Source organism: Leptinotarsa decemlineata, unplaced genomic scaffold (genome assembly GCF_025532065.1).
Source record: "Leptinotarsa decemlineata unplaced genomic scaffold, Ldec_3_MD MMD2_P_RNA_scaffold_12, whole genome shotgun sequence".
Lineage (NCBI taxonomy): Eukaryota > Metazoa > Arthropoda > Insecta > Coleoptera > Chrysomelidae > Leptinotarsa > Leptinotarsa decemlineata.
The window spans coordinates 5707347-5727701 of record NW_027412526.1 but is presented as its reverse complement, the minus strand read 5'-3'; the positions used below and the strand labels follow the sequence as shown (position 1 = coordinate 5727701).

Below are 20355 nucleotides of genomic sequence, written 5' to 3'. Positions count from 1 at the left end.
TGTCAGTATACGAGAATGCAAAAACAACGCTTAGAGAAAATAAATAAATGTATTCATTACAAAAAAATTATAAATATTCGATCAACAAAGATCAAAGACAGATGCATCTTTATCGGACTAGATAGAAAAATGGGATGTGAATACGCATTTTAACATACAGTTAAAATACAAGTTGAATTAACGTGCATTTCATTAGTTTGGACTTGCATTGTCTAATATGATATAAATTGTTTTGAAATCCCACTTTCACCGGTTATAGCCAACATATATATGAAGTGGTTTGAAACTCTGGCCATTGAAGAAGCCCTGAATTTGGTTGAGATACGTGGACAACACCTTCATAATATGGAACCATGGGAATGCAGAACTAGACACCTTCCTGAAGCACATCAACAACATAAGTCCTTTCATCACTTTCACAATGGAGAAGGAAGTCCATAACGAATTGCCATTCTTAGACGTTTTGATGAAGAGGGCCGACATTAAATGGGAAACATCTGTATACGGAGAACCCACTCACACAGGACAGTATCTGAACCAGTAATCCAACCACCATCAATCGACTAAGAGAGGAATCATCAAGACTCTATTAGACCGTTCTTTCGGGCTCTTTAATATAAAGGAACGTCTCAAAAAGGAACTGGGCATCATTAAAAATGATCTTCACCAGAATGGTTATTCCAGAGTGATGGTAGAAGAGGCTTTAACTAGAAGATAGCAAGAGCTCCTCAAGGAAGAGAAGCTGCCGCAACCAGTACTTGTACTTTCCTACATAAGAGGATTGTCAGAAAGGATAAGAATTGGGTGCAAGTATATGTCAAAGCCACATATATGTTGTCCAACAATGCATTTAGCCAAGCTAACGTAGAAATACGCAACATATGGAAACCTCTAATCGAGTGGAACACGACCAATTCCCGCCAAACGGTCAGCTCCCGCTAAAACCGATTAAGCAGAGAGAGGGAAGAGGGGATAGGTGAAAGCACTCGAATGACCTATAAATAGTCAGATCTCGGAGGAACAAGTCCAGTTATCACCTGAAGACGATTGTTGATACTAACAATCGATATGTCGTGAAGTAACTTGGTTTGGAATCTTTTATATTTTTAATTCTTGTTAATAATTTTTTAATTTTCTTCTCGTGTTGATAGTTCAATTTTTTTACTTTTTTCCATGTAAGTATCACTGTTTTGTGCTTTTTTAGGATTTATTTTTTGTTTTAATGAGATAAATTACAACTTTTGTTATCTCTGTAAATATAAAATACTTTATTTGATCAAAAAAACATACTTATACATTACAATAACATTGGAAAAATGGTACATTTATCTTTCATCATAAACTGATGATAGGATTCTGTTATTCGCTGTCACTTTCACTTGAACTTGGAAAATCAGATTGAGCTGAAAAAAAAAATCATATTTACTTACAAAATATTGATATTTGAGTGGGTCAGGTAACTTTAAACAGTTCAATGGTTCAATAAAAAACTTTATTGGCTTTCTACTTCTCCAATAATATAAAAAGGTAAGTTTTCCAAAGAAAAGAGAGCAAAAATATCAGATAATAATGAAATGTGTAAAACAGCTAAATATATTTCTTTCAGGTGTACACTTATCCATACGTTTATCGAATTTATACACCCCAAACATTTACAACGGGAAATCATAAAAATAGTTGAACAGATATCTATGAGAAAACTATAATAACACAATAATTATGAAAGTTTTGAAATAAGTAAAAGACTGCTAAACTGCCATAAACATATGATTTAGTAACACTCACTTAGAAGATAATACATCTTAAGTTATACCTTTTCTCTGTGTTTGTTTCAGCTGCTCTTCTTCCACAAATTTATTTTGGGCTTCAATAACTGATTTGCTGTCAGTGCACTGGGAGTATATGTCTAATATTTCCTTATTGAGTTCAATAAACGAATGCCCCCATGTGAATTTATTTAGATAAAATTTAGCAGATTCCCTGAAACCAGTTATATACATCGTTGCAGCTATAGCTTCAACACAACTCAACTGGTATGGCCTACCATAATTTATAGGATTTGCTGCAATTAACAACGGTAGAAGACGCCCGTGAGTTGCTTTCAAGGCTGATATTGGTGTCTCGTCTATTTTTGCCCATGAACAATCCACAACTGCAATTCCTTTGCTTTCAACGATTTCTCGGTCCTGAGGGCTGACACATTTTTCTCCTAGTGGTGAAAGGACGATTCCGGGAAATCGTTGTTTAATCTTGAGACACCTTATTAATTTCATTCTAGCTAACTTTCGACCAGAACATTTTCTGGGGTCACACTGGTTGAAGTCCCACATCGCTACCGGAAAATTGGGAGCTACTTCATCGTCATCTTCTGAAAGAATTAGTATTTCTTAGCATTTGTAAATTTAAATTTCCAAAAGAAACTCAATGTATGACATACCTGTGCTGGAAGAAGTATCATCACTATCATCATCAGTTTCTTCCCCCAATTGGACATGTTCTAATTTGTCCTCTAAAATATTCATATTGATTCTAGAATTCAACCTCTTTTATTAAATATTATATTCAATTACAGGAATATGTAAACCATTGATATAAATATAGCCTAATTTTTATGTTAGAGATTATAGGTTTTATTCTTCTCTTTTTTATGGACTTTGCTTCCTTTCGGCGCAGTAGGCCAGTCTCCTGGCATAACATCCGTTATACAATAGTCGCTTCGTCCGGGAGCGTGTGTGTCTTGCTCACTGACATGTCGATGGCACAGAACACCCTAAATAACTGTAGTTAGGATGTTTGTGTCGATGGTCTTGCTCACTGACATGTCGATGATCTTGCTCAACACAAATTACGTCTTCTTCAAAATTTTTGGAGGCCGATCGATTCCTCAGAAGCTTAGAACATAAAACATCTATCTTCCAAGCACATAAGCTATCATTCACAAGCGCGAAAAAATTGGAGTGTCATTCTCGCGCTGACAGGCCGTCATCTCATGACGAATTTCTCATTGGTTGAAACATACAAATGATGCTAAACAACGCGTCTTAGAAATTCTGATCTCAGTAGAAGAATTATTTATTATTACTCTGATAACATTTTCCGCTGGTAAAAATAGTGCACATTCTATGTATCGCTGTCTAAATAATTCAATGAAAAAAGAAATACACTGTACACTGGTTTCACTTACAAAATGCCGAAATAGTTTACTGTCCTGTTTCACAAATTAGTAACTGTTTGAGGCACAGAACAGTGGTTAGTTCAGTGTCGTCGGTCAGAAATATTTTCATACAAACTACTTGTTTTTCTGAACCTGACATGTCCCTTCGACATCAACGTTTTGTTTCGAGCTCACGAAATGGCAAAAGTCAAAGAAATTATCTTCCTTAGATCGAAGACACCGCACTCGATTGTATTTTTCAGTTGTTTACTCCTCTATGCTGACTCAGAGGAATGAAGTTTCATGTTTATCCTCTTCATCAGATATTAGAATGCAGGGTAGAACCAACCACCGAAATCGGTGTTTACGCAGATGTTGAATTTGACGTTCAAGTGTATGAGTGACGTAACACCAAAATTTGGATATTCTTTTTAATTTATTGGAGTCAATGTTCTCTCATTAATGCCAGTTCATATTATGACCTTACATAGGGAACTTACAGATTTTTTTTTTAATCGTAAATGTGTTCTGCTATGATAACTGTTAACTACTGCAGAATATTAGCAGTGAAATATCAGTAGTCAGTTTATAAACAATATAAAAAGTTAATTGCGTTGAAAAACCAACTCAAACAAGCGTTTGAAGACGCCAACTGTCATGACGTCATAGTGTATCAATCAGGGCGCACCTATATGGCGCAGGTTGTGACTGCCGTTTGTATAATTCTACTGCAGTTGCAGAGAAATGTTTTTGTGTAAAAATGAGGTACTGGGTTTTTAATAGATTGGTATCAAGTTGTATAGTTTCGATATTTGTATTTAACCTTGATTCAGCTTTGTTTGTGTTTTGTTGAATTTATAAATCTAACAAGGACTTTCAAAAGTAATGGAACAAAAACAATATTACAAATATTGCATTGTGCCTTTGTGCACAAATACTTCCATCAAATCACCCAATAAAATATTTATAAGAGTACCTGAAGATGATCGTAATCGTCGCATAAAATGGTTAAATGCATGCAAAAGGAATAAAAATGATATTTCACATAACAACAAAGCTCTTCATGTATGTGAAGACCATTTTAATGTAAGTATTTACATATTATTATCTATCTGATTTGTGAGATAATTGCGTTCAAGCTAGGGATATTGGAAAATTGAATATTATAATTGATATTAATTGTAAAGCTAATCAAAACTATCCAAACTGACACAATTTAACCCAAATTATTCATACAAATTTCATTGAGTTAGGTTCTATTATCAAATAATTATCAGTTCCTTAAAATTAATGCTTTTTGTTTTATTTACAGCTAGAAGAGGATATGGAAAATTACATAAAATTTAAGCTTATGGGTGCACAAAAGAAAATGAAACCTGATGTAATTCCTCATATATTTAATTGTCAATCAGATAGGAAAAGAGCATTTTGTCACCCCCCTAGGCCAGCGGCACTCAAAATAATTGAAAGCAGAATAGTTGATGATGCTGTAGCTTCTACTTCGACCTCAGTTACAGGCAATTTAAATTACATGAAAATAGAGCTACAGGGTACCCAAATAGTTGAGCCTGCAAATAATCTATTTGAATATGGTAAAGTGGCACATATATACATTTTTATATTCTTGAGGTATACACAAAACAAGGCTACTTTAAACATACAAACAACTGGCAGATTATCGTATTATTCTTTTATGAATCCGCTGTCGGTCATGTTTGTTCGAATTTACACACTTAATAGTAAATAATACTGTGTAAAATTAAGTAAATACAGTAAAAACCACAGATTTGGACAAAAATATCACAATAAACAATAGAAACTTCGAACCAGCACACGTCAACAGTTCAACATGAATGGTGTCTGGCGAAATACAGTATGACACCACATCCAATGGCTGGGCGTTTTGGTCACGTGACGAAATTTAAATTTTTATTAAACTTTGATTGTTTCTGTAGAATGAATAGCATTTAAAAAAGAGTTTTTTTGTAATGAAAGCTTTATTACAATATCTTTTGATCCTCAAATGTAATTTTTGTGATAACATTTTTATGTAAAGTAATTCATTGCTTATTTGATTTCACTTTGGTAAAGTGCTCGTAAAATTATAATTGTGCAATAATTCGTCTGTAAGTTAGTTTGGTAAAGCCAGACTCGAAGGTAAAACGGTGTAAACATTCTATTCCTGAATTATTATTGTTTGGAACGAGGAGATTATTACTATTAATCTGTTATTGGGTTGGCGTTGAAACCATGCTGTAAGTAGTTATATACAAAAATTAATTTTGAAAATACCTCTGCTTTTAGCAAAAATTTCTTGGGATATGGCTTCTTTAGAATGTGAAAGGCAAATTAAGAGGGAGGTGCAATCTGTTGATGATGAAGTTCCTTTTCAAAAACATGACGTGAAATCTGAACCAAGTGAAGCTGAAATGTTCAGTGAATGTGAAAGAAATGGCGATGCCTCTGATGCTAACATGTCTACCAACGATTTGGACGAACACGATGAATTGAAAGTGAATATGCATATAAATAAATTTGATCCAGAAGAAATCACAATTGAGGAAACTTTTTTTACTCCTTACTTTGATCTCAAATCTGAAAAGTGTGAGAATGCAATGATGGAAGGTTCGAATTTGAAAGCATGTGAAGAACTATTTAGCCACGAAAATGGATCCAGTAATAGCAGGCGAAACCATAACGAGTCTCACGCCATACTATTTGGAAATATGACTGAGGATTTGAAGCCTTCTGTTGGTTTTACCACTGGTAAGTTACAAAATTGCTATTATTAAGAATAAAACTACTGTAAAGATCAATACAGTTTTCTGTAAGATTTTTGCCATGAAAGGTTTACAAAACTTCTTGACCTGTATCACAATATCTCACTCAAGCAGGAATGATCAACAAGAACCCTTGAGGGGTTAAGTTGCACAGAATTCATTGTTTATTCATTTATTTACGGGCAAGCCCATTTAAAGTATAAATTACAATGTTAAATTATAATTAAAACAAAATCAGATAAGGTACTGAATTACAAATTCCAACTAAGAATAGCTTAAAAGGGGTAAATTCAAAGTTTAAAAAGGGGTTAATTTTATAGTATAAAACGACAAAAAACAATGAGCGAAAATAAAACATATACTGCTATAAACTATACACTAAGACATTAAAGATCTCGAGATGTTAAACATCTCGAGATCAACGTTACTATTGGTTAACCGTAAGATTCTTGGAATGCATCTATTGAATGTGTGGTTCAAACGATAAAATGGTACATAAAATGTTTGTTGCTGTCGAGTGGAGTGGTTTTTGAACATGTAGATAATTTTTTTTCTAGGAGTTTAGCACAACTGAATTTGTCGTTAATAATATTGAAAAGTAGTGTCAGTTCTCTCTGTTTCCTCCTAGTTTCCAGGGAGGATTGCAGTAGCAACTCAAACTTGCAACAAACACCCGATTTATATGCTATGTATCTGAGAAAGTAGTGTTAGACATTTTCGATGTTCTTAATAAAAGTTACACAATGAGGGGACCAGACAGAAGAACAATAATCCAGGTGTGGACGGACCAGTGAACAATAAAGGGTTTTGGTAGCAGTTGGGTCAGAGAATTCTTGGATTAGCCATTCGATAAACCCTAGCATTTTCATGGCTTTATGGATAGCCGTGGGTATATGTAGATTGAAGCTCTAGGTGGGATCAAGAACAACCCCAAGTCTTTTATTTGATTAACAGACTCCAAGACATGACCATTTAAAGTGTAATCAAAAGTGGTAGAAGGTAAATGGGATCGATAAAAGCACATGACATGGCACCTTGTGACATTCAAGTCCATGACATTTAAGGATCACCAGTTTGATTGTCAAGGTTAGACTAAAGCCTATGGGCATCCAAAGAGGTTTTAATAGTCAGAAAAAGTTTTAAATTACCTGCAAATAATAGTGGTTTGGCATGCCGGAAGCAATGAATAATGTCGTTAATAAATATATTGAATAATAAGGGACCGAGGTGTGACCCCTGAGGAACACTAGAGGTTACTTGGAATAACGTGGAGTAGTGTTGTGTTTCGACCAAAAAGATGTAATGCTCTTGCATTCCTCTCGAATTGAAAATAATTTCATTCCATTTTTGGTACTGCTCCAGTGACATTCAATTCTACCTACCCCCATGTGATATAACATCAAAGGTGATAACTGAAGTTTCATTAGGATAATGATCTCGGTTGCAATATACCAAAGTGCAATAAACTTGAATTAACACCTTTTTCTAACAACCTATAGAACGGTCGTGTCAAAGATATGTTCTGCGAGTCTGATACCTCTGCTATAGAAGGTTTCTCTAGACTAGTCTTTCTCAAAGTGGGCGATAACGCCCCCTTGTGGGCGTTGGAGGCCAATAGGGGGGCAGTAAAGGGCACAGAGGAGATTGATGGGCGTTGAAGCAGTTTAGGGAGGCGATCGCTAATTTAAAAATGTTTTTTGCTTTTAACACAAACTTTACCACTTCTTTACGCTTAACGCGCGGTTCCTCGTGTAACGCCATCTAGGGGACTAGACAGTAACTATTTCATGTCCGATAGTTGTCAAATTGTACCATAGATGGCGGTAAGCTTCAATGCGAAGCGAGAAGTTTCTAATCTCCATTCTTGAAAGTAATAGGCCCGCCCGCTGCCTCATATAAAAGCTCGCGCGCCATCCAGCCAGTAATGTCATTCGGCGACATTAGGAAAACAAGTGAATTTAGTTAGCGACTAGCTAGGTGAACTGCTGTACGTGCGGTGGTGAATAATGTAAGTGGTGTCATTAGATGTCGTAGATGGCGACAATTACCGGACTGGGTGTTTGATCCTTTTTTTAAATGTTAACACAGCAGGATCATCCCAGCTGAAAGAAGAACTAGAAAATAAAAATAAAATTCTAAAATGGATACCAAGAATTTTGGCTACAAACGCCAATCCCGCAATTGTACCCTGGATTGCGGTCCATCGTTCAACGATTTTTGATAGACTTTCCATCATCATATTTGTATGAACGTGAATTTAGTGCTGTGGCAACGTTGCTAACTAAAAAGAGAAATCGGTTGCAGATTACCGAACGCGGTGTGAGTCTTCATCCTTCACATTGGATTAGTTTCAAAATTCAAATTGAAATGTTTGTTTTAATAACATGAATAAAAAAATTCCTAATATTACAAAATGGTGTTTTACATTACCCTCATCAGAAAGTCTTATTTTCTCATTTCCTCATATTTTATTAAAATAATGATTGCGATTATAATACTCAAGATGTAGTAAATTTAAAAAAATGGGGGGGGGGCGCTAGAAAATAATTAATTCTCGAAGTGGGCGGTAGATTAAATAAGTTTGAGAACCTCTGCTCTAGACCCTCATCATCCTTCATTGCAAACTGCAATAAGTTTCAATAAGAATGCTAAACAGAATGTCGTGTGTGATACCAATACTTTCTACTATAACTTAAAATAGTGCAGATTTCTTTTCTACTTGTATTAATTTTGAATCCATGAATTGGGGTAAATTGTTGTTAGGTAAGTCACTTGAGAAAACTTTATGATATACTCTGTTCAATATTTGATTTATTCAGCCCCAAAAAGAAAATCTCTAGAAAAGTTTTCCTATGGCTTACCTTGGAAATGAAGACCTTCGCATAAACTACAAAATTTTCTGAACACAGATCCAGGTGCTAATCACTTTCAAAGGAATGTTATTCCAATTGAATGAAAGATACCGAATCAAAAATGCAATCGAATCTCTCATACTTTCGGAAGTAAATTAACTAAAAAACAGGTACTCAAAAAGCATCTAAAAGAATATTCCACCTCCCTGGACAATTAATCTCCCTCAGTGCAACACCATGCTGATTAACCACCATCCGAAAAATCAAACTACTCCACCCATAATCCAAAGAGCATTCTCTGCACTGACATCCAACTACAGGGACTACAATCACATCTACACCGACGCGTCTAAAACACCAGATGGAGTAGGAGCTGCAGTTATTATGGTAAACATACACTTTTCTTATCATCTGCCGTCAACTTGTAGTGTTTACTCGGGAGAATTATTAGCAATAGCGAAAACCTTAATCCACTGTAGAGAACTAGAAGGAAACTCTGTTATTCTTACCGACTCTTTCAGTGCTGTCCAAAGTATCAAGCAACTCTACCCCCGGAATGCCATTCTTCACATCATTAAAAAAGAACTACGGGAATTATCTCAGAGCAATGAATGTATTGAAATAATCTGGATTCCCTCCCATACAGGAATTGTGGGCAAAGATAAAGCAGACGAACTAGCTAGGCAAGCATGATCCAACCCTCTCGCCATCGCCAACCGTACCCAAAAAATTCCTCATCAAGACTACCACTTCGTAACACATGATGAATAAGTGGAAAGAGAGATGGACCTCCTTAGAAAATAATAAGTTGAAAGAGATTAACCGTGGCTTGTCCTCTCAGAATTACTACTCATCGAGAAGATATCAAGTTGTTCTCTCCCGTGTAAGAATCGGACACACCAGATTACCACACCAACACCTGATGAAAATAGAAGATCCTGCAAAATGCATATATTGTGATCAGATAAATAGTGACGTCAGTCAAAGTTATCCGGTGATTTCGATCGAGCATTAGAGCTGAAGAATATTGAAAATCTTATTCATTTTTTGAAAGACATCAATGTTCTTGTCAAAATTTAATTGTTTTAATCTTTCTTTTTTTTTCTCAATTTCATCAGTATTGTAATCGATTGTACTTCCGCTAATAACCCCCGAGGTTGATGCGGTTATGTTGAAGAAGAAAAAAAAAAATCCAAATGTTATCTATATTGGTTCTGGTTAAGCAGTTTTATTCTCTCCAGCCCTCTGAGCAACATTTTTTATTTATTTATTCAACGGTTAGTCCCATTTACAATTTGTTGAAAAATAATTTGTAAAATCTTAATAAAAATAAAGATAATAAATACATAATACAATATAAAATGCAAAACAATAATATACTGATAAAATCACAGTACAATTTTGACATGGAGAAAAAAAAGTTTCTAAAATCTTAAACTGAACTAAAGATAATAAATACATAGCACAATAATGATAATATAAAACAAAATACAACATGGTACTAAACTCACAGTACAATACAATAGTGGTACGATATATAGTATAAAAATAAAACAATATAATGATAAAATAGTATAGAATCAATCAATCAAAATGTTTCAGGAAATAATGAGTCTTCAATGTTAGGAAACTATACCTATTCTCAAAGGTGGTAAGTCGTCTGATGTGAAAAACGACCTGCCGTTTACAAGATAGTATAATAACAGATTAATTAACCTAACAAATATTTTAACATTATTCAAGAGCAATATGAACCTCCCCAAGTAATTGTGACATTTCTGAATTAATAAAAGAATAAATAAATATATCTTGAAAGACCAACTAAACAAGAATATACAGAATCACAAATTGTTCTTCCCTAGTAACTGCAACTTTATTATATGATATACAATATTGAAATATAATTGTATTAAAAAAAAAAGGTATTTGCATAAAATTGATTCGCAAACTAACAGAAAAATAAAATAATACAATTATCTCATACAAAGAGCCAGTCACTAATTTTGCTTTCTATAGGTATACTTTCCAACGAAAACTGTAAGTCAGAAATGGACGGGGATAACCCATGAATATAAATTCACTCCATTCATATGAATTTTTTTACAGATTCTGGAAACATCTTTGTTGAAACAAAGGAAGAAACTATCTTTGAGAAGAAAGAAGAGATAATGGAGTTTGCTGTTGAAAATGATCACGTAAAGCATGGGATTTTAGCAACAACAGTTAATGAACAATACAATTCTATAAACTGTTTGAATTTAAAAACCAGTGAAAAACCTCATAGTGGAGAAAAAACATTTCGGTGTAAAATATGCTCAAAATCATTTGCTAGAACTGATGCTTTAAAATACCATGAAAAATTGCATTTTGGAGAAAAAACCGTTTCAGTGTCAAATATGCTCAAAATCGTTCAGTCGAAGTGGTGTTTTGAAACGTCATGAAAAAATTCATACTGGGGAAAAACCCTTTCGGTGTAGAATATGCTCAAAGTCATTCATTGGAAATTGTGATTTAATTAGACACGAAGGAACTCATTCTGGGGAAAAGCTGTTTCAGTGTAAAGTTTGCTCAAAATCGTTCAGTCGATGTGCTTATTTGAAATATCATGAAAATATTCATACTGGAAAAAATCTCTTTCAGTGTGAAATATGCTCAAAATCATTCATTCGAAGAACTCATTTAAAAAATCATGAAAAAATTCATACCGGCAGAAAACCATTTGAGTGTGAAATCTGCTTTAAATCATTCTCTCAAAGTTATAGTTTGAAAATCCATGAAAAACTTCATACTGGCGAAAAATCTTACAAGTGTAAATTCTGCTCAAAATCATTCATTCAAGGCAGTACTTTGAAATACCATGAAAAAACTCATACTGGGGAAAAACCCTTTCAGTGTAGAATATGCTCAAAGTCATTCATTAGAATTAGTAATTTAATCACTCATGAAAGAACTCATTCTGGTGAAAAACCGTTTCAGTGTAAAATATGCTCAAAATCATTCAGTCAAAATGGTCATTTGAAAAGCCATGAAACTATTCATACTGGAACTAAACTCTTTCAGTGTGAAATATGCTCAAAGTCATTCTTTCGAAAAACTGATTTGAAAAATCATGAAAAAAATCATACTGACAGAAAATCATTTGAGTGTGAAATCTGCTTTAAGTCATTCTTTAAAAGTCGTTATTTGAAACTCCATGAAAAAGTTCATACTGGCGAAAAATCTTACAAGTGTAAATTCTGCTCAAAATCATTCATTCAAGGCAGTTCTTTGAAATACCATGAAAAAACTCATACTCAAGAGAAACAATTTCAGTGTAGAACTTGCTCAAAGTCATTTATTTGCCAAAGTAGTTTGATGAGCCATGAAAAAATTCACACTGGCAAAAAACCCTTTCAGTGTAAAACTTGCTCAAAATCATTTATTCATCAAAGTGGTTTGATATACCACGAAAAAATTCACACTGGCGAAAAACCATTTCAGTGTAAAGTATGTTCAATGTCATTCATTCGAAATAGTGAATTAATTAAACATGAAAGAACTCATTCTGGGGAAAAGTCGTTTCACTGTAAATTTTGCTCAAAATCGTTCATTCGAAGTGATTATTTGAAAAAACATGAAAACATCCATTCAAGGAAGCACTTCGAAATATGAAAAAACACTACAGGTGAAAAGAAAGTCCTTTCAGTGTAAAATTTATTCGAAATCATTCAAGTTGGTGATTTGAAATGCCACAAAAAATTTATACTGGAGAGCAGCCATTTCACTGTAAAACTTGCTCAAAATCATTTATTCAACATAGTGATTTGATGTACCATGAAAAAATACACTGGGGAAAAACCATTCCAGTGTAAAATATGCTCAAAGGCATTCATTCGAAATAGCGAATTAATTAAACATGAAAAAACTCATACAGATGAAAAACCATTTAAGTGTAAAATCTGCTTAAAATCATTTAGTCAAAATTGTCAATTGAAGTCTCATGACAAAGATCATGATTCTTTGGAATTATAATTGTCAACATTATAATATTCTTACTTCAGAACTGTGTGGGTTAATATGGTCGTGGATGGGTTTTTCTATTAACTAGCTGTTGTCATTCTACGACTGATAAAAGTGTAAACTGGTTTAATGTTTAGACTTGATTTCTATCTATAATTTACATACATTTTAACAAAATTACTCTACGTAACAAATCAAATTAAGTCTCAAGACTGTATTGACGTTATCTAAAGTGTTGTAATGCCAAAACGTGGATATCTCGATCCTTTTTTAGCTGTTGGGGTAAGTGTTCTATCATAAATGTCAGTCCATATTATGATGTCACTGTTATAAAATGTCATGTCTACCACTCTGTGCTATTACAAATATGTTGTACGCTGTACCAGTGCTGCCACTGGTAACATAATTATCGAATTGAAACATATTTTTCCTCAAAATTAAGTCAAACGGTGATGTGTAACATAATCGATAATTGTAACATAATTTTTTAGTCTTGGAATGTTTCAACTTTGCAGGTTTCATTCTTACTGTACCAATAAAAAAAATTATTTTTTTTTATTTCATTCAATCATTATCGTTACTTCTTGGCAACCACCATTTATGTAAATATTACCGTAGTTGGAAGACCGGCAAAGGTATCTGTCTCTTGTTTCACTGAGCGGGGAATTCACTTAACTACACAGGGTTCGGGCCAGTTCGGGGTTTTCCACGAAATCTTTCCCGTGTTATTCGCTGATTTCTCGATTTTTATGGCGATTTGCCGATGGCCGATGTTTGTTTTGCATTCTGCTGTGGTTTATTTGTTCTTAGTGCGTTCAATAGTTCAATGACAAATATTCTATTGTGTTTCACCTATCGAAAGTGATTATTTTAAGCAATATGGCAATTACCAGTAAATGCAAATTGATACACGAACGCGATGATAAAGTCTCTGATTCTGACTCGGAAAAAGATGCCAAGAAGTTAAAGTGAATAGGCGAGAGAATAAGCCTCAAAAAAATAGAGGTGAATGGGAAAGTATTCTTGATTTCAAAGGATGATTAAAATCTGTTGTAGGTAAGATCTGTTTTACTGTTGAAATATTTGTGTAGTATTATACGTATTTTTAAGGAAAATCTTCTCGTGTAAAATGTATTGTTTGTGATACAGAATTTCAAGCAGATATAACTGTTTTGAAAAATCATAGCAAGGGAGTGAAACATTTAAAAAACTTAAAGAAAATTGCAGAAAGTCAACCAAAAATTACTGCCATGATCTCTAAAAGAGACAAAATTAAGGATCAAGTATGAAGAGCAGAAATAAAAATTGCTGCGCTATTAGCGGAACACAACTTGCCGATGAGATTTTGTGATCTTTTGATTCTTTTATTAAAAGACGCGTTTTCGGATTCAAAAATTGCGCAAGGAATGCGGATGGGAATAACGAAGGTGACAGGAGTTATAAAACATGTTTTGGCAAATTCACATTTTGTTGAACTAGTTGAAGAACTGAAAGTGAAAAAATTCAGCATTTTGATAGATGAATCCACAAACAAAGGTTGTAGTAAAAAATATTTGTGTGTGTGTGTACGTTACTTTGGCAACAAAATGAAATAACCACGAAATTTTTTAATTTGGTTCAATGTTTTTCAAATCAAAATCCAGCTGAAGCAGACGCAGGTGCAACAGCAGAAGTAATTTATAACAAAATTCAAAGTTTATTTGAGTCTGCAAAAATACCTTTCGGAAATATAATAGGTTTTGGCTCTGATGGTTGTAACACTATGTTTGGTTCCAAAAATTCCATAGTAGTAGGTTGAAAGTATTTCCCTGGTATTATAGTATTAAAATACATCTATGTGCTACAATTTTAATGTTACAGAAGATATGATAAGTTCAATAATCTCGTATCGTATAAACACTATAAAGATGAAGATGTTGATATTCATTTTGATACCAAATAATTTCGGACTAGATTTAGGTTTTTGTGTTATTTTTTTATTATCTGTTTTTTATTTGATTATATATGAATAGAAATGAGTGCGGCGTTTTTTTCCAAAATAACAAAACAAAGAAAATTGTATCATAATTTTGAAGAGAAATCGATAATTTTGGCAGCTCTGCACGATAATTTCTTCATCAGCTGGTGGCAACACTGGTGCTATTACAAGTATGTAATGTAGTACCACAGATCACCCTAACTGTGTTCTGTGGTAGTCAGTGCTGCCGTTAAGGTACTATTGTACCGCATTCAGTACTATTCCATGATTTTGATACGAAGATACTACCCGGATCAATATGTAGACTATTCGGTACTATTTACTATAATCCCAATTTTTTACATTTTCACGTTGACTCCCATCGAGTACAGTAAAAAATAACAACAATATGTGTGGCAACAATGCAATTCCGTGTTTCAAGTTCCAGATCAGCAAATACCGTACTTGTGTCAAAATTGCGAGCTATCATCATAACTCTGCATTGTTTAATCCTGTGTTCTGTATTGTGCCTGTGAACTGTGGTTCTGTCATCTGTCAGTCAGTCAGCAGAACAGCAGTTTCAACTTCTAACCTCACACCTCACCTTGAGAAATTGGTTTTATTGTTTTGTCAAAACAAAAAGGAATATGGACAGGTAAAAATAAATTCTCGAATGTAGCTACTTGAAAACGTCTTTAGTATTGTTCATTCTATTGTGACAGAAACCTAATTAAAACAAAACACATTTGCAATCGTGAAAGAACAATTTGAAGAAGGAAAAAGACACCTTTTTATCAAATGTTCTGATCATGATCTTCCTCTTAAGGAATATTTCTTAGTTTCCAGCAAATTTTTTACTCCATATATTTTCCGAATTTAAATGGATAACATTATTACACGTTTGGCATTACTGGCATTTGGTCTGAAATGACTTATGCGCATGTGCCATGCTTAGTCTTGCGCAGTACATTTTGGGTACTATTTTCCTGTAAATTTCGATACTTTTTGAATTGACGTTGCGGCAGCACTGGTGGTAGTACGCTGTAAGTAGGCATCAGAAGTATTTCACGCCCTGGCATAATAGGATTATCATTATCATTGGTCAGAACGAAATTATTGGTGTTTAAACTGTACCATACAAAAACTAATTTTGAAAATACATCTGCTTTGACCAAACCTCTCAGGATATGGCTTCTTTTGAATGTGGAAGGCAAATCATTAGGGAGGTCCAATTTGTTGGTTATGAAGTTCCTTTTCAAAAACATGATGTGAAATCTGAACCAAGAGACGCTGAAATGTTCAGTGAATGTGAAAGAAATGACGATGTCTCTGACAGTAACATGCCCACCAATGATTTGGACGAAAACGATAAATTGAAAATAAATATGCCTATAGATAAATTTAATCCAGAAGAAATCAAAATTGAAGAAACTTACTTTAGTCCTTATTTCGATCCCAAATCTGAAAAGTATGAGAATGCAATAGTGGAAGGTTCAAATTTTAAAGAATGTGAAGGACAATTATTTAGCCATGATAATTGGCCCAGTAATAGCTGGCAAAGTTATAATGAGTCTCATGCCATTCTACTTGAAAATGTGACTGAGGATTTGAAACCTGTTGGTTTCACCATAGGTAAGTTGCAAAATTGCTTATATTAAGAATAAAATTACAGTAAAGCCCAGTGCAGTTTTCTGTAAGATTTTTGCCGTGAAAGGTATAATAATAATAAATTGATAGATGTAACCGTTACTACCTAGTAAGAAATAATCATGAAAAATGAGAAATGAAACTTTCTGTTTTTTATCACTTTTACTTGTAACTAACATTACTGCAGTTTCGTTCTATAAGGACATTTTCAAACTTATACATTAAATTAATGATTACATTATGATTACATTAGCCCTCATATAACACCACTTTAGGTACTAACAGAGGTACTTAACTTAATTGAGTATCTTAATTTTGTTCGCCTGTGACAATGTGGATACGCTAATTTCAAAACCAGTGGGTAAACTAGATTGATTTAATCATTTAACAGGTTGCACCTGCAATGCTTATGCTTCTGAATTTCCAAATAATTGAGTTTGCATACCAAGGGATGGTTTGAAAACGTCGAATCATTTTTATCTTGTCTGAAGGTCCTTTCATGTTCGGCATACCATTTTGAGAAATTTCGACCACACAAACACTATTACACTCCAGACACTTGAGCTTATGAACTCCAGATTTCTACAACTTGTTCACTTTATCTTTGGCAATCATCTTCTTTGAGAACCATAATACAAAAAACAGAAATCCAAATCAGCCTGTTTCTTTTTCAGAAGGTAATCAGACACAAAATATCCCAAATATTTGAAAACTATACCTTTTCTCCAAAGTGGTAAGTCATCTGATGTAAAAGAACGACCTGCCCGTTTACAAGATAGTATAATAACAGATTAATTTTCCTAACAAATATTTCAACACTATTATTCAAGAGCAATATGAACCTCCAGGTAATTGACATTTCTGAATTAACAAAAGCATTCTTCATATCGAAGGAATGAGTTAGGTTAGATTAATTGTTATTAACTCTCATTATTTTAAACTTATACATTCATTTTATGTTTTTACAAATGATGATTAGATGACGCTACTAGAATCAGCAACAATTCAGAAATTGACAGGTGTTTGTGAAGTGAATAACAAATAAATATCTCTTGAAAGACTAACTAGACAAGAATGTACAGATTTACAAAGTATTCTTCACTAGTAACTGCAACTTCATTATATGATATACAATATTAAAATATGATTGTATAAAAATATATTACTTATTAACGTGAAATTTGCATAAAATTGGTTCGCAAATTAACAGAAAAATAATGTAATACAATTGTCTCATGCCAGTCACTCATTTTGCTTTCTATAGGCTTTTCAATGAAAACTGTAAGTCAGAAATGGACGTGAATAATCCATGAATATAAATTTACTCCATTCATATGATTTTTTTACAGATTCTGGAAACATCTTTGTTGAAACGAAGGAAGAAACTATCTTTGAGGAGAAGGAAGAGATTTTCAATGGAAATATTCCATCAGGTCCAGATGTTATGGAGTTTGCTGTTGAAAATGATCACGTAAAGCATAGGATTTTACCAGCAACATTTAATGAACAATACAATTCTACAAACTGTTTGAATTTAAAAACCAGTGAAAAACCTCATAGTGGAGAAAAAACATTTCGGTGTAAAATATGCTCAAAATCGTTCAATCGAAGTGATGTTTTGAAACGCCATGAAAAAATTCATACTGGGGAAAAACCCTTTCAGTGTAGAATATGCTCAAAGTCATTCATTAGAAATAGTAATTTAATCATTCATGAAAGAACTCATTCTGGTGAAAAACCGTTTCATTGTAAAATATGCTCAAAATCGTTCACTCAAAGTTTTCATTTGAAAAGCCATGAAAATATTCATACTGGGGAAAAACCCTTTCGGTGTGAAATATGCTCAAAATCATTCGCTCTAAAAACTTATTTGAAACGCCATGAAAAAATTCATACAGGGGAAAAACCCTTTCAGTGTAGAATATGCTCAAAGTCATTCATTGGAAAAAGTAATTTAATCATTCATGAAAGAACTCATTCTGGTAAAAAACAGTTTCAGTGTAGAATATGCTCAAAGTCATTCATTGGAAATTCTCATTTAATTAGACACGAACGAAGTCATTCTGGGGAAAAGCTGTTTCAGTGTAAATTTTGCTCAAAATCTTTCAGTCGATATGCTTATTTGAAAGCCCATGAAAATATTCATACTGGAAAAAATCTCTTTCGGTGTGAAATATGCTCAAAGTCATTCTCTCAAAGTCGTAATTTGAAAATCCATGAAAAACTTCATACTGGCGAAAAATCTTACAAGTGTAAAGTCTGCTCGAAATCATTCATTCAAGGCAGTTCTTTGAAATCCCATGAAAAAACTCATACTGGGGAAAAACCCTTTCAGTGTAGAACATGCTCAAAGTCATTTATTCTCCAAAGTAATTTGATGAGGCATGAAACAATTCACACTGGTGAAAAACCATTCCGATGTAAAACTTGCTCAAAATCATTTAATGATAAATGTGGTTTGATATACCACGAAAAAAATCACACTTGCGAAAAACCATTCCAGTGTGAAGTATGTTCAATGTCATTCATGCGAAATAGTGCATTAATTATACATGAAAGAACTCATTCTGGGGAAAAACCTTTCAAGTGTAAAGTCTGCTCAAAATCATTCATTCAACGCAGTTCTTTGAAATACCATGAAAAAACTCATACTGGCGAGAAACCATTTCAATGTGAAATTTGCTTGAAATCATTCATTCAAAGAATCGATTTGAAATACCACGAAAAAATTCACACTGGAGAAAAATCATTTCACTGTAAAATATGCTCAAAGTCATTCATTCGAAATAGCGAATTAATTAAACATGAAAGAACTCATTCTGGGGAAAAACTTTTCAAGTGTAAAGTCTGCTCAAAATCATTCGTTCAACGCAGTACTTTGAAATGCCACGAAAAAATTCATACTGGAGAGAAGCCATTTCAGTGTAAAACTTGCTCAAAATCATTTATTCAACGTAGTTCTTTCAAATATCATGAAAAAATACACACTGGAGAAAAACCATTCCAGTGTAAAATATGCCCAAAGTCATTCACTCGAAAGAGCGTATTAATTAGACATGAAAGAACTCATACAGGTCAAAAACCATTTCAGTGTAAAATCTGCCTAAAATCATTCAGTCAAAATTGTCAATTGAAGTCTCATGAGAAAGGTCATGATTCTTTGAAATTATAATTGTCAACATTGTAATATTCTTACTTCAGAACTGGGTGGGTTAATATGGTCGTGGATGGGTTTTTCTATTAACTAGCTGTTGTCATTCTACGGCGGATAAAAGTGTAAACTGGTTTAATGTTAGACATGATTTCAATCTATAATTTACATACATTTTAACAAAATTACTTTATGTAATAAATCAAATTAAGCCTCAAGACTGTATTGACGTTGTGTACACCAGCGACGAGACCTGGGGAGTAGGCAGATTGAGGCCCCTGTGTCAAGTCAGAAAAACCTTGCAGCGTGTCACCATCTTGAGGATTAGGCAGATTGAGACATCAGTAAAAATGGCTTCCATTTCGAAACGTTGAACTACCAAAAATATAAAACCTTTCGAAACTGACTAGGAGCTAGTACTCCGGAATCGGTCTATATACATATATATATATATATATATATATATATATATATATATATATATATATATATATATATATATATATATATATATATAAAATAGATAAGTACTCTTTGATCATTCCCATATTGATTTCAATTTAAGAGCCACCGGAATACAGCTGTTTCAGCCTATTGGGCATCGTCAGCAGCTTGACTGCATTAACCTTTCTAGATTTTATATATATATATATATAATATGTACTACAAATGACTTCCTCAAGAATTATATTCTTTTGATAATAAAATATATTCTGATTAACTTCGAGAGTTTCAATTTATCTACCAATTCAGATGTGAAAAATGTTTTTATTTTGACAATAAAGTATATTCTGATTAACTTAGAATGTTTCAGT

At 33.4% G+C, this 20355-nt stretch overlaps 3 protein-coding genes across 6 annotated transcripts; 2 read left to right on the top strand and 1 right to left on the bottom strand.

The window, feature by feature from the left end:
* Positions 1 to 1239: 1239 nt before the first annotated feature.
* Positions 1240 to 2751, bottom strand: LOC111516479 (18S rRNA aminocarboxypropyltransferase). Of its 2 annotated transcripts, none has more exons than XM_074172880.1 (3): positions 2438 to 2751; positions 1814 to 2365; positions 1240 to 1403 (listed from the first exon to the last, which is right to left on the bottom strand). In XM_074172880.1, the coding sequence occupies exons 1-3, from the start codon at positions 2520 to 2522 to the stop codon at positions 1360 to 1362; spliced, it is 681 nt and encodes a 226-aa protein (XP_074028981.1). In that variant the 5' UTR covers positions 2523 to 2751; the 3' UTR covers positions 1240 to 1359. The 2 variants fall into 2 exon arrangements, with proteins under 2 accessions (XP_074028981.1, XP_023028405.1); XM_023172637.2 differs by having other exon boundaries at positions 1814 to 2368; positions 2438 to 2739.
* Positions 2752 to 3675: 924 nt separating this feature from the next.
* On the top strand, positions 3676 to 11360 carry LOC111516733 (uncharacterized). 2 transcript variants are annotated; one of them, XM_023172862.2, is made up of 4 exons: positions 3676 to 4240; positions 4467 to 4704; positions 5459 to 5920; positions 10893 to 11360. In XM_023172862.2, exons 1-4 carry the CDS (start codon positions 4040 to 4042, stop codon positions 11225 to 11227), a joined length of 1236 nt encoding a protein of 411 aa, XP_023028630.2. In that variant the 5' UTR covers positions 3676 to 4039; the 3' UTR covers positions 11228 to 11360. The 2 variants fall into 2 exon arrangements, with proteins under 2 accessions (XP_023028630.2, XP_023028628.2); XM_023172860.2 differs by having other exon boundaries at positions 3685 to 4240; positions 4467 to 4746.
* Positions 11361 to 15743: 4383 nt separating this feature from the next.
* LOC111516723 (uncharacterized) lies at positions 15744 to 20007 on the top strand. Of its 2 annotated transcripts, XM_074172856.1 has the most exons (3): positions 15745 to 16374; positions 17064 to 17122; positions 17739 to 17807. In XM_074172856.1, exons 1-2 carry the CDS (start codon positions 15930 to 15932, stop codon positions 17096 to 17098), a joined length of 480 nt encoding a protein of 159 aa, XP_074028957.1. In that variant the 5' UTR covers positions 15745 to 15929; the 3' UTR covers positions 17099 to 17122; positions 17739 to 17807. The 2 variants fall into 2 exon arrangements, with proteins under 2 accessions (XP_023028619.1, XP_074028957.1); XM_023172851.2 differs by lacking the exon at positions 17064 to 17122 and having other exon boundaries at positions 15744 to 16374; positions 17739 to 20007.
* Positions 20008 to 20355: the final 348 nt, after the last annotated feature.

Excerpts from the sequence above, each read along its gene's own strand:
- LOC111516479 (XM_023172637.2), bottom strand. The coding sequence starts at position 2,522 with ATGAATATTTTAGAGGACAAATTAGAACATGTCCAATTGGGGGAAGAA. Across the intron at positions 2,369-2,437 it reads TGATACTTCTTCCAGCACAG|AAGATGACGATGAAGTAGCT; the intron begins GTATGTCATACA and ends TAATTCTTTCAG. Across the intron at positions 1,404-1,813 it reads GAAACAAACACAGAGAAAAG|CTCAATCTGATTTTCCAAGT; the intron begins GTATAACTTAAG and ends TTTTTTTTTCAG.
- LOC111516733 (XM_023172860.2), top strand. The coding sequence starts at position 4,040 with ATGGAACAAAAACAATATTACAAATATTGCATTGTGCCTTTGTGCACA. Across the intron at positions 4,747-5,458 it reads AAATAATCTATTTGAATATG|CAAAAATTTCTTGGGATATG; the intron begins GTAAAGTGGCAC and ends CTCTGCTTTTAG. Across the intron at positions 5,921-10,892 it reads TTCTGTTGGTTTTACCACTG|ATTCTGGAAACATCTTTGTT; the intron begins GTAAGTTACAAA and ends ATTTTTTTACAG.
- LOC111516723 (XM_023172851.2), top strand. The coding sequence starts at position 15,930 with ATGGCTTCTTTTGAATGTGGAAGGCAAATCATTAGGGAGGTCCAATTT. Across the intron at positions 16,375-17,738 it reads ACCTGTTGGTTTCACCATAG|ATTCTGGAAACATCTTTGTT; the intron begins GTAAGTTGCAAA and ends ATTTTTTTACAG.